This window comes from Elgaria multicarinata, chromosome 3, assembly GCF_023053635.1.
Source record: "Elgaria multicarinata webbii isolate HBS135686 ecotype San Diego chromosome 3, rElgMul1.1.pri, whole genome shotgun sequence".
NCBI classification, from domain to species: domain Eukaryota; kingdom Metazoa; phylum Chordata; class Lepidosauria; order Squamata; family Anguidae; genus Elgaria; species Elgaria multicarinata.
Window position 1 is genome coordinate 8,956,264 of NC_086173.1, and position 15,393 is coordinate 8,971,656.

The following is a 15,393-nucleotide window of genomic DNA, read 5'->3' on the forward strand; positions in this document are numbered from 1 at the left end:
GAACACGGTTGGACGGCCTGCGTAACTTGCCTTCATCTTCCAATTATTTTAGAAAGCTACTGTAAGTTTCATATTATAGTGAGGGATTTGTACTGGATCCTGTTATAGGACAACCTCAGAAGTCATTTCTACGCAAAACCACCCACTACTTCAGGTGTGGTGTATCTGAGGCCCTCCAGAAGTTACTGGTCTACAACTGCCATCAGCCCTAACCACTGGCCATGCTGGCTGGGGCTAATGGGAGTTGGAATTGATCATCATCTGGAGGGTCCCAGGATCTCCACCCATGGACTACTTCCGAGTTTTGCTTTTTCGAATGTTCTTTAAGTCTGAGAGGCTGGGGAAATCAAGCCACAACGGGAGGGTTCGCACCACTGACTACATTTCTCGGCAGGTTCCAACTCACCTCTTCGTTGAGGCTCAAAGCACTGAGCAAGGAGTCTAGGTCTTCGAACTCAGCATATCCAAATCCTTTCAACCTGTCTGGATTACTAGGCTCCCGTGGCAAACGAACAGCACTTATCTGCAATTGAGAGGGAGAGGAAAAGATTGTTTGTAACCATCTTTCTACAAGACCTGCAATGGTAGCTACCAGCTGCCGCATTTCACGTTACCACTGAAAGCAAAAGCCACCACAGCATTTATTTAAAAGAGGTTTATACTGCTCTTCAACGAAAGCTCTCAAGGTGGTTTGAATAGGACGGCCAGAGTAGGGGGCGGTCTTTATAACACACAAAGAAGTTCCATAATTTTCAAGGAATCCAAGTTTGGCATAACACCCTGTTTTATTTATTTGCTTTTTAAATTTGAATCCTGTCTTTACACCAATGGTGCTCAAAGCAGTTAACAGCAAAATACAAAAAACATACAAACTAACTTTCACTGATTAGTGATAGCAGACAGATTAAGTCACTTGGAAGGAGAAAGGCGGCAGCAGATGGAGGTGCTAGACCTTCACTCCTTAAGTCATATGCAAAGTTTATGCTCCACTTCAAAGTTCTCTTTGATTCTGTACTTGCATCGCTAATTGCAGTGTCTGCTTCACTTAGAAGCAGGCAGAAAAACACTGAGGAAAGCATTTTATAGCACAATCGTATGTGTGTCTTTTCAGAAGTAAGTTCTTCTGAATTCATTCGGGCTTATTGCTAGTTGTATGTGTATGGCATTGCTGCCGTAACCACTCTGATTCCAAGTACAACAGCCTGTTTAAAGGCTGTTAAGGGCACATATTCCAGATAATGGTTTTAATGATTGACTAGACAGAGAACGCTCCCTCAAACCGGTTAACTTACCAGCATGACTAATCCTAATGTACAGAAGTCCTGGTGGTGCCTTAAGACCAGTGCTATGAAAGCTGTATGCTCATCTTTTTCTTTCTAGGCCTTGAAACACCACTGATGATGGCTGAACATGAAGGAAAAACTCATAGTGTTTCTTTGTGGAAAATCCTAAACTTGAGAGAGGAGCACTAAGAATAGGCACCAAGCTGTGTGGGAGACCATCACTCAGTACACGAAACATGCTTTGGAGGCAGCTTAGAAGTGATTAATGTTTGCTGTAGAAGCCCCTCACATATTATAGCCATCTATCCACTCCTGCCACCACACTTTCATGCAGCAATTCCTAACAGGCAGAACTAAGGCATTAATAGAAAATAACAGGTGATAAAAGGACACAAAAGGTACGCAATGGCATTTCAACCACCAGGAACGATCTGCTGTGATCAAGCAAAGCATGCTGCCTTATGAGCAACAGACCCAATGACATCAAGCTGTCTTCTCTCTTCTGACCTTCCAAACCTACACTTTCCTTCTGTTCAAGAATAATTTCCCATTACTTCCTCTGGACCTTTCCCCACCAGGCCTAGAAATTAAGTGGCCCCAATATTGTTGCTTCAAATGGTTTGATAAATAGCTAATTGTGCTCCCTTTTAGAGAAAACTTCTCAGTCAATGTTCTGCTCAACGAGGGCAAAACTGTCACCTAGGAAGGCCATTTTAGAGTAATTCATTTAATATGTTTGCCGTAGAAATTAACGAATACCTTTGGTTCTACTACAAAAGGAAGTGGGGATTCCTTATTTCTTTGCTGCTTTCATCTCTTGTGGACAATTTCCTGTCCTCAAACAGATCCCCAGTGGCTCTGATGCCTGCTGAGAATGCAAAAGCAATGGAAGCGTTGATCATCAAGAATCCAAAAGTCTTCATGCTATGCTTCCATGCATCCTTGGGAAAACAACTAGGCTAATAGTACTATTTTTCTCAAGTTATATCCTCGATTCCAACAAGGTTGCGGTTGGCCAGTTATACAAAGTGATTCTTGCTTCTCACTTTGCCTAGAAGGAAGGGGTTCACAGCAGATCTTTCTGGTGAGGGAATGAAGAGTGAGCTTCCCTAGTGGGCTGACCAGCTGCTGCGCTTTCGGCTCCATTCAAATGTGGAAGGTGCTTAACATAGTCACACAAAGGCCTGTCCATAATTGCACACCCAGTGTAAATTTGGCTGTTATTTTAATATGTATTAGTTTTATATGTTTTTAATCAGTTTTATGTATTTTTGTATTCAATGTAGTTCCCCGCCTCGATCCAGAGGGAGAGGCAGGTAAGAAATAAATATATTATTATAATAAACAAGGCCCCTGCTGCTCCATCTACTTGGTTAGGACCTGTGCCAAGCAACTCTCCAAGGAGAAAGCTGCTACTGGGTGTTTTTACTGTTAGACTTGTTACTCTTCTTTCAAGGAGTTCAGTGGTGGCTTTAGTTTAACACCCCTTTAAGATAGGCTAGTTCAAGGGATAATAATTTCTAGTGGTTACCCAATAAGTTGGGATTTTAAAAACCCAATAACTTAATTTCTATGAAACTTGAACAGCATTAAGGGCACAATCCTATGCATGTTTAGACAGAAAAAAAGTTCTACAACTCCCAACATTTCCTAGTCAGCCATGGTGGCTGGGGTACGCTGGGAGTTGTAAGATTCTTTTCTGTCTAAACTTGCATAGGATTACATCCTAAGTGACAAATTTGCATATAATAAGAATGATAGATGATCTGCTTATCTGCATTTTTTGTGGCTGTAAGATATTGGGCAAGCAAAGATACTGGACAAGAAAGACGTTGGTATGTCTAAAATGATTTAGAAGGTGACCTGCCACTAATAAATCTCTACTTACATTGCACATTCACACTGCTATGATAGGTAGTGGAATGCCATGCTATACCAAATGTGCGTTTTAGCTTGACTAATGGCTAGCAGCGTTCTGACAAGGAAGAGTTTTCTTCAGTTTTTGAACACTGCAGGGTAATTGTTCATCCTGAAAATGATTCAAGATAGGTGTCACAGCACTGAAGATCCATGATCCTTTCCTTAAATTTAGATGACATTTCTTTACATGTCAAGTACATTTTCATCACACAAGTTATATTTTCTTTTGAGTTCAGAGCTATGTGCAGCATTTCAAAACAAGGGATCTGTCCACTGGGAATTGTGATCAGCCTTTCAGCATGCTGAATGACTAAAGCTGCAATTCCTAAACAATGTGCCACAAGAGAATGGCTACAGTGCTGTGAAAATAACAGTTCACGTGAGTCCAGCTGCCTAGAGAGAAGGCTGCCTATTGCATTTCTTCATGATGCACTGCTTTGGCCTTGCCCTGCAACCCTCCAATCCAATTCTGCTAGGAGTGGATCATTCTGCCTTAAGTATGATCGGATTACTCACTCTGGAAGCACACATACAACAATTTCTCTATCTCAGAGAGCACCATGCCCAGAGTAGTTTGGCTCCTTGGAGGGCAGATCATTTTTACTCTTACATATTCGGGGGCAAGAGTGGTGTACCTCCAATTTTAAGCTTTTAAAAATTGTGCTTCTCATAGCAGAAGTTTGGGGACAACTTCTAGCAAATCATAAGATCACTCAGCAAACTGTATGAAATTTCCATGATTCTAAGTGTGGCTTCTTCCTTTGGATAACCAAAAGTAGAAACTTATCATTTATAATCCAGAGGTTTACTTAGCAGAGCTGAGATAGTCTGCTTTTGAAGAGCTAGAAACAAGAGTCCAGGTCATTTTTCTCATTTTATAAAGCGCTCTTGGCAGTCACACCTTTGTGTCAAAACACTCAAAAGTGCAATAGTGAAAACACTCTTATTTCACAGAAGTGGCCTGGGAATTCTACAAACAACTATGGAAACTCTTTCAAGGATTTGTAAGAGAAGCATCTTCGCCAGAACTGACATACGGGGAATTTCTCTGTCATTACATTTTCACCCAGCTTAAAATAATGCTGTTACTCAAGAGGACACATGGTCATCATCCCCTCACCCCCAACTCAAAGGATGGCCCAAATTCCCAGGATCCTAGTCAATGCTTTCCACCTGGCTCCATATGGCACTAATAAAAGGTGGACATATCACATGAAGAAAAAACTTAAGCTACCCTTTAAATACTCACATTAAGTCCTCTGAAGAAGTCCTTGATAGACTCTTCCGTTACATCATAGGGCAAGTTTCCCAGGAAGGCAGTGTAGGGGGGTGACTTTGGGAGACGGCTTCTGTCAATATTGGGCTCCCGAGCTGCCCGAGGTGCAGTGGGCAGGATGGAACGGTCAATCGGAGGGGCTCGGTACACATCGTCATCGTTGCTATGCCAGGTGGTTGAAACTAAGAAGAACATTTTGCACATTAGGAAACCATTCAGTGTTTACAACCAACAACAGATATTACACAGCCTGTGTTTGACCTGTGAAAAGCACAGCAATTATGGGAGATTTATAGGGACTGAAGGGTCACCTTCCAAGAGCAGCAGCTCCAGTATAGATGGTTCAATATGGGATTCTTTTTGCATGCAAACTGAACCTATTCAACTGCCATGCCGCATTAGAAGTAATTTTCCTCCACATACCTTCTCGTCACAAAACAGAACACTGCACAAAAAGATAACAAGTCCAAAGTTGGCTGCAGACCATCCTTTCAACAAGAATGCACGAAAAAAATGGCTGTTGCTACAAAGATAAAAAGTGATGAGCTGCCATGAGGGCAGGTCCTCACTATGAATACTTGCAATGACTACTGAAGAGCGCATGGTGCAAATTCCGTAGCTGAGGGCTGTTGTGGACCCTCAGACACTTTGGGAGGAGAAGGGGGTGAAATGGTGGTCCCACCATGGTTCTATGGAGGCATTTTGAATGAACCATCTCCTCCATGGGAGGGGGGAAGAGATGCATATACTGCAGCAGTACTTTTTCTTTCTTTTGCAGCCGCACAAAACTAAGCATAGAGCCCTCACGACCACAGAAATGCCAACTTATAAGTATGTCCATATGTGTGAAGCCAAGCATGAGCCCTGCCTGCTCATGGGAATAAGCCCACAAAAGTTACCAGCCTGCAAACTTTTTTAGTAGCCTGCTGGAAGCTGGCAGAGGAGGGACTGGGAACACCATCCCTCCAGCAGCCACTGCATTTCAGAGTTGGGAATGGAGGAGGGGGCTTCCCTCCTCTCACAGCCAAATTGTTTTCTATGCTGAATGCAGAGGAGGGTTGGAACATCTCTCCTCCCCCAGTCTATTCACTTGCCTGTCACCGATGGCTCCCAAATGAGTGCTTAAATGCAAGGCTGTCCTAAGGAAACTGCACAGGTACAGGGAAGGAGGGAATTAAAAAGTAATATTTGCAGCCAGGCTTGGCAGCAAATGACCATTTCTACTAGCCACTAGGAATATATTAAAAGTGCTACTGAATACAGGCAGAATGTCTCTTTCGAATGAGGAAATGCAGCCTTCTCTCCTCCAACAAAACAACCAGTCCCACAGCACAGACAGAAAGGGCTTGTAAGACAAATGGCAAGGTTTTTCCTCACCCAAAATTTCCTTCTTTTTAGAAATTAAATACCCCCAATTCCCATATATATACGTACACAATTAAGCATGCAGTTTCCCACTCCACAAAACCAGTCCTTGCTTCTCCTAACTCCTGTGCAGAAATGCTTTGAAAATGCTTTCCCCCATAACTCGACAACTCCCTTGCTTTGGGCAGGCTCTATTCTTTGCACTCACTCCTAGGTCAGGCTTAATCTGTGCCTGAGCAAAGTCTAACAGGCATTTGCTTTTGAGACTAGGACATAAGACGAAAAAACAATGTTTCCTTCCACAGAAATTGCCTGCAGGTTTTCTTTCTTTCCTTGCAGCACCCCTTTTTCTCCCCGCCCTTTAAATCTGCCCCAGGCAAGGATTGGGAGGCAGAAGGGGGTGCACAGAAGCAATTTCTCATTTTTCTGGGGAAATGGATCCGACCATGCTGAGGTGTGGATCCAGGGAGATCAGCAGAAGATGGCGGGCAGGAAAAGAGTTTTTAAGAAGGCACATCTAGCTCTTTTTACATTTAGTCAATCAGAAGACTGCAGGGTGGAGAGGCGTGGCAGGATTCAGTGGCGGAGGCTGGACTGGAAACCTAATTTACCAGCTCAATAGGGGAAATATCATTTTTTTTAAAGAAAGTAAAATAACCCAACTGTTTCTTGACAGAATTAAATTTATAGTCACTATGGTGACTGTAATTCCGGACTCTCCTGATCTAACACACTGAATAAAGAAGCTTGCCTTTCCACATGTAAAACGGCAGGAGATGGAAGGGAACCACACACAATTCACTCCAGAATCCAATATAAACTTCTCCTGTTGACCTTCAAAGCTTTTCACGGTCTAGCTCCTGCCTATCTCTCCTCTCTCATCTCACACTATTCCCCCGCTCATGCTCTCTGCTCCTCTGATGCCATGCTTCTCGCCTGCCCAAGGACCTCCACTTCCCTTACTCGGCTTCGTCCTTTTTCTTCTGCTGCCCCTTACGCCTGGAACGCTCTTCCAGAACACTTGAGAACTACCAACTCAATCACAGCTTTTAAAACTCAGCTAAAACCTTTTCTTTTCCCTATAGCTTTTAAATACTGAGTTTGTTCTGACTCTATACTGTTAGCTTCACCCTACCCGGTGCCTGTTTACACTTCCCTGTGCCTGTTTGCATTCTCTTTCCCTCCTTATTGTTTACTACAACTTTATTAGATTGTAAGCCTATGCGGCAGGGTCTTGCTATTTACTGTGTATAATCTGTACAGCACCATGTACATTGATGGTGCTATATAAATAAATAATAATAATAATAATAATAATAATAATAATAATAATAATGGAGGAAGCATTTATTGTAGCAAATTATTAATATTTATAAGCCTATTACCAACAGCAGGGATAACAGCCATCCACTTCCCATTTCAGAAATTACCGACCCTTGTTAATTAAAAGTTTGGAAACTTGGGTGTGCTGGATTATGGGATGTGTCTTCAGACAGAGCCTTCGCCTTCAAGGAAGTTATCCTGCTTTTAACCTGGTTTGCAGCAACTCTTGGATTACAATATCATATGAACCATTAAAACATTAATCTGATTCATACAGTTAGACGGTTAAAACAAGTTAAAACGTTAAAACTAGACAAGAGTTTTATAAACAATAAACAACTCTTGGATTGTTTAACTCAAGAACCATGGGGATGAGTGGAGCAGGCAAGCTTGCTGTTCCTGCTCTTAATTGACAATGCAGGAACAACGCCTGTATTCTGTGTCGCTTAACCCATAAACAACCCAGAGTTTTTGGGTTCATATTATTATTATTATTATTAATTGAATTTTTATACCGGCCAATAGCCGAAGCTCCCTGTGGGGTTCACAAAAACTATCACCAAACAACTCAGGAATGGGTGTTCCTGGGTTAACTGAAAGCAGAAATGATGAGTGTGCAGTTAAACAACCCGGGAATTGCTGCCATGAAGTGCAAACAAAACCTTAGCGTACATGTGAGAATCAGGGTGGTTATTATTATTATTTATTTATTTATTTATTTATTTATATAGCACCATCAATGTACATGGTGCCGTACAGAGTAAAACAGTAAATAGCAAGACTCTGCCGCATAGGCTTACAATCTAATAAAATCCTAGTAAAACAATAAGGAGGGGAAGAGAATGCAAACAGGCACAGGGTAGGGTAAGCAGGCACAGGGTAGGGTAAAACTAACAGTATAAAGTCTGCACAACATCAAGTTATGCTTATTGTGCTAGCTTCCAACATGGTCAGTGCTGGGGAGGAAGACAGGACCTTATCTCTGCAGTTGTGCCATCTTTAGAAGAGCTCCAGGCACCTCCAAAGCTCAGTATGACATCAGAGAGAAGACAACAGAGAAATGTCCTTTTGGTTGGCAATCAAGGCTAAAGATTCGTGTTTATGTGGTAGCTCTTGGTATCTATACCGCTTTGTTTCCTCTTATAAAATAACTGCTTATTCAGAATCTGCCATCAAAAACCCAGGAAAGAAGCCAAGAGGAATAAACGACTAGTTTTTTCCAATCCTGAAAATCTCAAATATTAACCTTTTTCTTTTTGGCATACAAAAAGCATTCAGCAGAAGCAAAGCAGTTTCCATCTTACCATCTCCTTCCAGGTCGTCTGTCTCATCTGCCCAGCTGACTGGTTTTGGGACAAAGGTGGTACCACCACCGCCATCCTCTGCTAAAAAGTCCGTCAGAGTCAGGGTCTTCCCCTTCTTGTTCTTCTTCTTAGCTGTAGAAAACAGGAGAAAGGTGACTTAACAGCCTTTTCAATGTAACGCTTCACTTGAGGGGCTGGAAACTGAGCTGCTGATGTACGTGTTGAATGGGATGTCACAACGCTGACCAGTTTAACTCTTCTAACCAGAATAGAAGCTATTCAAGTATGCAGACATATTAGGATAATATCTTGAACCTGAGCCAATTCATAACAAAGTGTGAGAGTTCAAAATGGTTGTGGTCTTGTTCTGTTCAGCTAAGTCTTGTCCAACTAACTGTTTAAACTAACTGTGTTTAAACTGTCTAACTTGGCCCAAGCCTCTGGGCCAGAGGGAGTGAGTTGCAGTAATTAGAATTCAAGATACTGCACGGATCAACTGAGGGTTTCAGTGCTAATGAAAAACTTTAAAACCTAGTTCTCCAACCTAAATGGTTGAAAAGGAAGGAAAGGAACCTCTTGTGCAAGCACCTGAGTCATTGCTGACTCCCAGAGGGACGCCTGCTTTCGCTGACATTTTCTTGGCAGACTTTGTAACGGGGTGGTTTGCCATTGCCTTCCCCAGTCGCAGTTACCTTTCCCCCAGCTTGCTGGGTACTCATTTTACCGACCTCGGAAGGATGGAAGGCTGAGTGGACCTGAGCCAGCTGCCTGAGAACCAGCTTCTGCTGGGATCGAACTCAGGCCGTGGGGAGAGTTTCGGCTGCAGTAACTGCCGCTTACCACTCTGCGCCACACGAGGCTCTGCCTAAATGGTTGAAACATACATTAAATGCAGTACTAATCAAACCTGGTTGTGGCAGAAAAGTCTAATACAGTAGTTTTACCATGCACTTTCATGAGTGAATTTAAGAAATCTTAACGTCTCAGAGTGGATTAACACATTGATTGGTGATGAGGAAGAGTCTTGTTTAGGAAACTTTTACCTATCATTCTTACAAGATAAGTACTTTTTCTTAATGTGCTGCACATGGCAAAATCCCAATTTTACAATGTTCTGAAGACCAAATGAAAGCAAAAAAATAAAATAAAATTGCATAATGCTGTTTGGCTTTACTGTGACAAAAGGGAATGTGAAAATTAAACCCATTCTGAATCTTTGCAAAAAATCTTAAGCCCAGCTAAAGTAGTCTACAAACACTACCCAACTAAAGTAGTCTACAAACACCACAGATAATGTGCTATCCAAGAAACAAATGAATTCTTTATTCTTGGAACTTGCTCTTTATCTTAAGTATTGAACAGACAGACTGGGAGGGTATTTGCTATCAGCTTTCAGAATTCAAAGGCGTTTTTTTCTCTCTGAACTAGCCTACTCTAATAATAATAATAATAATAATAATAATAATAATAATAATAATTTTATTTATTTATTACCCGCCTCTCTCTCTGGATCAAGGCAGGGAACAATATTGAATACAAAAATATTATGAAGTACATAAAACTGATTAAAACATATAAAACTAATACACTATTAAAATAACATCTTAAAATTCGACTGGATAGGCCTCCTGGAAGACATCAGTCTTATGTTCATAATGGCTGGAGGTGCTGGGACTTTGTCCAACACATCTAGAAAGCACCAACCTGGGGAAGGCTTGTCTTGACACGGGGAGGAATAGATATACTCCAAAGTCATTGGCCCCCTATAATGCTACTAGAAATATGCAAAATTATGCTTGTAAGCATGAGAAGGTGCTCTAGAGAGAAGAAAGAGGGATTCTGGATTGCTGCATACTATTGAGACCACAGAAATGTCTCTGGGGGACATCCTTTCCAATGCGAAAAGAGCAGACAGCACTTCCTTCTTCTCATTTGCATGGCTTTTTTAGAAGAGCAATGTGCTCTCTGTTCCTAAAACTCACAAACGTTCCTTTAAGACAGGTGATGAACTGGGCTGCAGTGGGAGTGAGCTGTCCTTGGCTGGAGATGAAATAGAAAACTCATTTTGAGAGAGCAGCGAGGAGTTAAAACTAGAGCTCAACAGCAAGGATTTTATTTTGATTTGTACCCTATCTTTCTACCAAGAAAACTGGCACTCAAGGCAGCTTATGATCATAAAACTTGATTAAAGCAAGAACAAAACAAACACATTAAAACACAATTAAAAAGATACTTGAATAAAAAGAAGTCTGACTGCCAGCAGAAGGACAGCACAGAGGGCCGAACCTAGCTTCCCTGGGCAGGGAGTTCAACAGCCTAGGAGTGGCTACTCAAAAGGCTGTCTTTCATGTCACCACCAAATGCACTACTGAAGGCAGTGGTCTTCTCTACAGGCCTTTCCCAAAGATCTTAAGACTTGGGTAGACTCATTTGGGTGAAGGAGGTTTTTCAGAGAGCCTGATCCCGAGTCATATAGCGCTTTAATAACAAGCACTTTAAAATCTGTCTGGAAACAGACCAGTAGCCAGTGAAGCTGTTGTAACAAGGGAGTCACCGCTCACTAGTCTGGTCACAGCATTCTGGACCAACTTAAGTTTCTGAATAGTTTTCGAAGACAGCCCCAGCCTCTCCAAAGTCAAAATGAGGCTCTGGAAAAGGTCATGGACTCTTCATAATTAAGAAATGCACTTGCCAATGGCAAGTACATTTGGGAACCCCTGCTTATGAGCAGGAACTACAGATTGATGGAAACATATCATGTTTACAAGATGCAGTCTTTTCAGCAACTCTCCTTTCCACAGATGCCAGAGAGCTCACTGAACGGGATTAATTACACATATTTCTACAAGATAATCGTAGTCCTGCTTATCCCACATTACAGGAATACAAGGTATTCAAACTGACCAGTAGCTTTCAAGAGAAAAAAAAGTCCTACCAGCAAAGATTATTTTTGTCTGTCTCAGGCTTGCAATTTTTTAAGACACCAAAAAGGTGAGTGTATTTTGTACCACTGCTTAGCTAGGGCGACAGGGCTTGATAATGGATGGCTTCTGTACTAATCATTTTTCATTTCTGAACGACTGTTCAGTTCTCACTTCACTTATCCTAACAACTTACAAGATAGTGAGGCAAGTCACTAGCACAATGCCAGCTGTTTCACAAATCACACAAATGGAAAACTCTGGTTTGTCACCAACTGTTCACTTGATAGGGAGCTGCAGCCAATCCTGGCTCCCAGACAAACAAGCCTGAACAATATAAGAGTTTTCAAACATCTAGCTGTGACATCCATCACACATTAAGTATACGGCTAAAAACATGATGCATGAAGATACCTCAAGGTTCAGGCAGGGGAATGATTTGAACTTGGGGTGTTCAATATTCTATTTATTACACTGCCCATGTCCTGATCAATAACAGCAGTTCTCCAGTGGTATCTTTTGGATCACCTGCCTTTATGTAATTCTGGTTTTACCTCCACTCCATACAGATCCATACGGAGAACTGAGACAGCCTTGAAGACTTACTTCTTTACTCTTGCCTTCCCATGATTATGTTTCATTGGACTGTTCTGAGTCATAGCTGCAACAGCATTATAGGCTTTGTATTATGCTGGTGTTTGCTGTTCTAATGAATGTCTACTTTTTTATTACGGTCTAATCAATTCATTATTTATTATATGAATGTTACTGTTGTATGCTACCTGGGAAAGGCTCCTGCCCTGAAAGACAGTCTAGAATTATTATAAATAAATAAACCTTTAGAGCAATCCTATGGCTCCTAGATGGCATCTGAGGGACCACAGGATGCTGGAGATCCCACCCACCCCTCAGCTGTAGACAATGCTACAATGTCAGGAGGGGGTTGGAGAATTGGAGAAGGGTTTCCCACCCATCACAGCCACTGCGGAAAACTCTGTGGCAGCTTCCTGTCTCTTCCTCTTCGGCTGGTCCACCAACTATGGCCTATAGCTCAGCCATGGTGGTACAGGCATTGGTAACCTCAAGACTGGATTGCTGCAATGCGGTCTATGTGGGGCTGCCCTTAAAGCTGCTCTGGAAGCTGGAGCTAGTGCATAATGCTGCAGCTTGGCTATTGTCTGGAGATACCCCTTTCCAGCATGTAAATCCTCTGCTGAGGGAATTGCACAGGCTGCCTATTCACTACCGGGCCAGGTTTAAGGTTCTTGTACTTGTGTACAAAGCCCTAAACAACTTGGGACCAGGATACCTGAGAGAGCACCTTCTCCCCTACCAACTTGCCCGGCCACTGAGGTCATCCGAGGGCATGCTCCTGGTGGTTCCACATAGACCCATCCTGACTGGAGTCCACCAGCATGGTAGCCCCCCTCCTATGGAATTCCCTGCTTCTGGAGGTCAGGCAGGCACCAACTTTGTATTCCTTTCGGTGCCTCCTGAAAACATCATTATTCCAGGAAACCTTTCCTTAATGACCAGACACGGTTTACTGTACATTTTGCTTCTTTTAAAATCTATTTTAAAGTGTTTTATACTGTTTTTATTTTATCTTGTATACCACTCTGAAATTTTCAATGGGGAGCAGTATATAAATATTGTAAATAGTCAACAGTAGAAACAATGTTATTTTATCAGCTACTATTATACTCAATGTAGACAAGAGTAACTTTGCAGCACCCTTAATTAATCCATTTCAGCGTCCTTCACCTTTTAAAATATTTACATGCAACGTTTATAGCGATTAAAAATACAACTATGTCATTTTTTAAAATGCAGCATAATTTTTTTTCATGATTTAGCATGCTACCTATCCTCACTCATATGCATGCCAAATTCCGTTCTGAACATCCACTTGCTACTCACATCCTTCCATCTTGTCAATAACTGACTTCCCCCCACTCCCACCAACATTTTGCTCTGGAGCAAAACAAGCATTACGTCTCAGAAAGCGTTTGAATGCATTAGGACAAGCAGTGCTAAGACTGCCTTTATGGTTGCATTACCCATATGGGCACTGTGTACACACAATGAGCAGAATTGCTGCAGTTCAACAAGCTGGGTATTTCCACTGCAATTACCAACAGTGATGGGTGAAGACACAACATTAAACCATTAACAATCCACTGCTAATAGGATGGCTCAGTATACAACACCTTCAGCAGTGTTTCAGGATGTCTGCAGATTCAGTTAGGGCTGTATCTTGTCCCCTCCCATACTGGCAACCACACAATTCCACTCTCTATGAGAAGGGCATGGCATAAGTCCAGTTTGTGAAGTGGACTCGCAATGCTATGCAGCACTTAAATGTTTTTGAGCCGTTGCTCTTAATTCGATTTACTTACTTTCTTCTGCAACCTGCATAGTAATTGGCCAATCCCTGACCAAAGATAAACGGCATGGTTTTAAACTATATGCTCCCTCCCCTCTCTTATTAAGAGTGCAAGTCCTACAGTAAAGTTACAGGGTCATTTTATTTGCCTCCACATTGTGATAATTTCAATTATGTCATCACATTATGACTTCATGGCAAGGTTGTCAGAAGATAGAAAAGGTACCTTCAAGTATAAGCTGCTTTGCCCTTTTACAACTGTAGGAATCACAGTTTCATCGTCTTTATACTTTCTAGGTATAGGGCTCCCCAAGCATGCACTTAATTCCAAGTAGTCAGAGGAGACAGATATCCTGATAAAACACACAGATTTGTGAGTGGAATCCATAATGTAAATGCTCCCAATGAAAAGGGGAGAAGTTGCCAGAGAATAAAGGTGTGTATGAGTTAAGGCTTCAGTTTTAATCACTGTCATCCAGTTATCACAAACAGAAGGAAAGACTTCTTTCTGAGTCCCTGGAAAACTACTACCAGTAAGATTAAGCACTGAGCTAGGACTATTGGTGTCCAGCATGACAGATTTTACATCCTGTATATTGTACTGAAATATTATGTTCAAAGTTCACATAATTTTAGTACATCCTTACAACGACATTATAAGGGATCCTATGCTGCTAGGGTAGGGGGGAAGCAGAGGATGAAAATTATTAGCTTGCTTAAGGCCACCTAACGAGTTCATGGCAGTGCAATATTTGAACTAGATCATTCCGGTTCATAGCTCAGTCTTAGCCACTATGGTACACAAGCATCAACTGTGTAGACTAGGGCTCATCTTTGTAGCACCAAAAGAAAACAGGACTTTTGAACTCCTGCCAAAAGTCTCCAACATATGTAACTCCACACTATGGCTGGGATAAAAATAGTCCAAACATAGCTGCAGTCCTGGGATCACACTGAACTGGTTCCCAGGACACGGCTTAATTTACTCATGGGGCTGTCACATCATGCCCCCATGGGTAAATGCTTCCACGATACATGGAAGCATGTGCAAACCCAGGCAGCAGGAGCTGCTTGAGGATAAGACAACCTTCAAGTAATTCATGGCTTGTTTTAGGGTTATTTACGGCTAGTCTACCCTTCGAACAACTCATGCCACCTGGGTTCGCATGATACAACAAGCCATGGTAAGCCAGATGCCCACAGGTGTTATGCAAAAATGGCATCTGCCCAGCACAATATAACAGCTCCCATGGGTAAATTAATCCACAATGGGCTGTCATGTCATGCAAACCAGCTCACTGTCTTCATAAAAGCATGCACTCAAAGCTCTTTTGGGATTGAAACCCAAATGGGTGATATAAAAGGGATCACATTGATGATCCCAACATGACACTGTTAATAACTTATCTTTCTCTAAGTCTTTATTCTTTCAAAGCCATTGGCTGCATTCGTACAACACAATAATCAGTGGTGGGTTAATAGTCAACTCCACAGTTGATTAACTAGGGGGTATTCCCCACATGACATTATAATCAACTGGGGTGTGGATTAAGGCCAGCATTGAGTTGACTATTAGTCAACGGTGTGTTTGATTTACACACACACACACCCCTCT

General features: G+C 42.0%; 1 protein-coding gene across 2 annotated transcripts in view; it reads right to left on the reverse strand.

Moving 5' to 3' along the window:
* Nucleotides 1-15,393, reverse strand: part of EIF4B (eukaryotic translation initiation factor 4B) — a 43,465-nt gene that overhangs the window by 21,597 nt on the left and 6,475 nt on the right. For both annotated transcript variants that reach the window (XM_063119249.1, XM_063119248.1), the window contains 3 exons: nt 8,472-8,603; nt 4,453-4,661; nt 407-523 (listed from right to left, as the gene is read on the reverse strand). In XM_063119249.1, the coding sequence (XP_062975319.1) occupies nt 407-523; nt 4,453-4,661; nt 8,472-8,603 (458 nt within the window). The remainder of the gene's footprint in view (nt 1-406; nt 524-4,452; nt 4,662-8,471; nt 8,604-15,393) is intronic.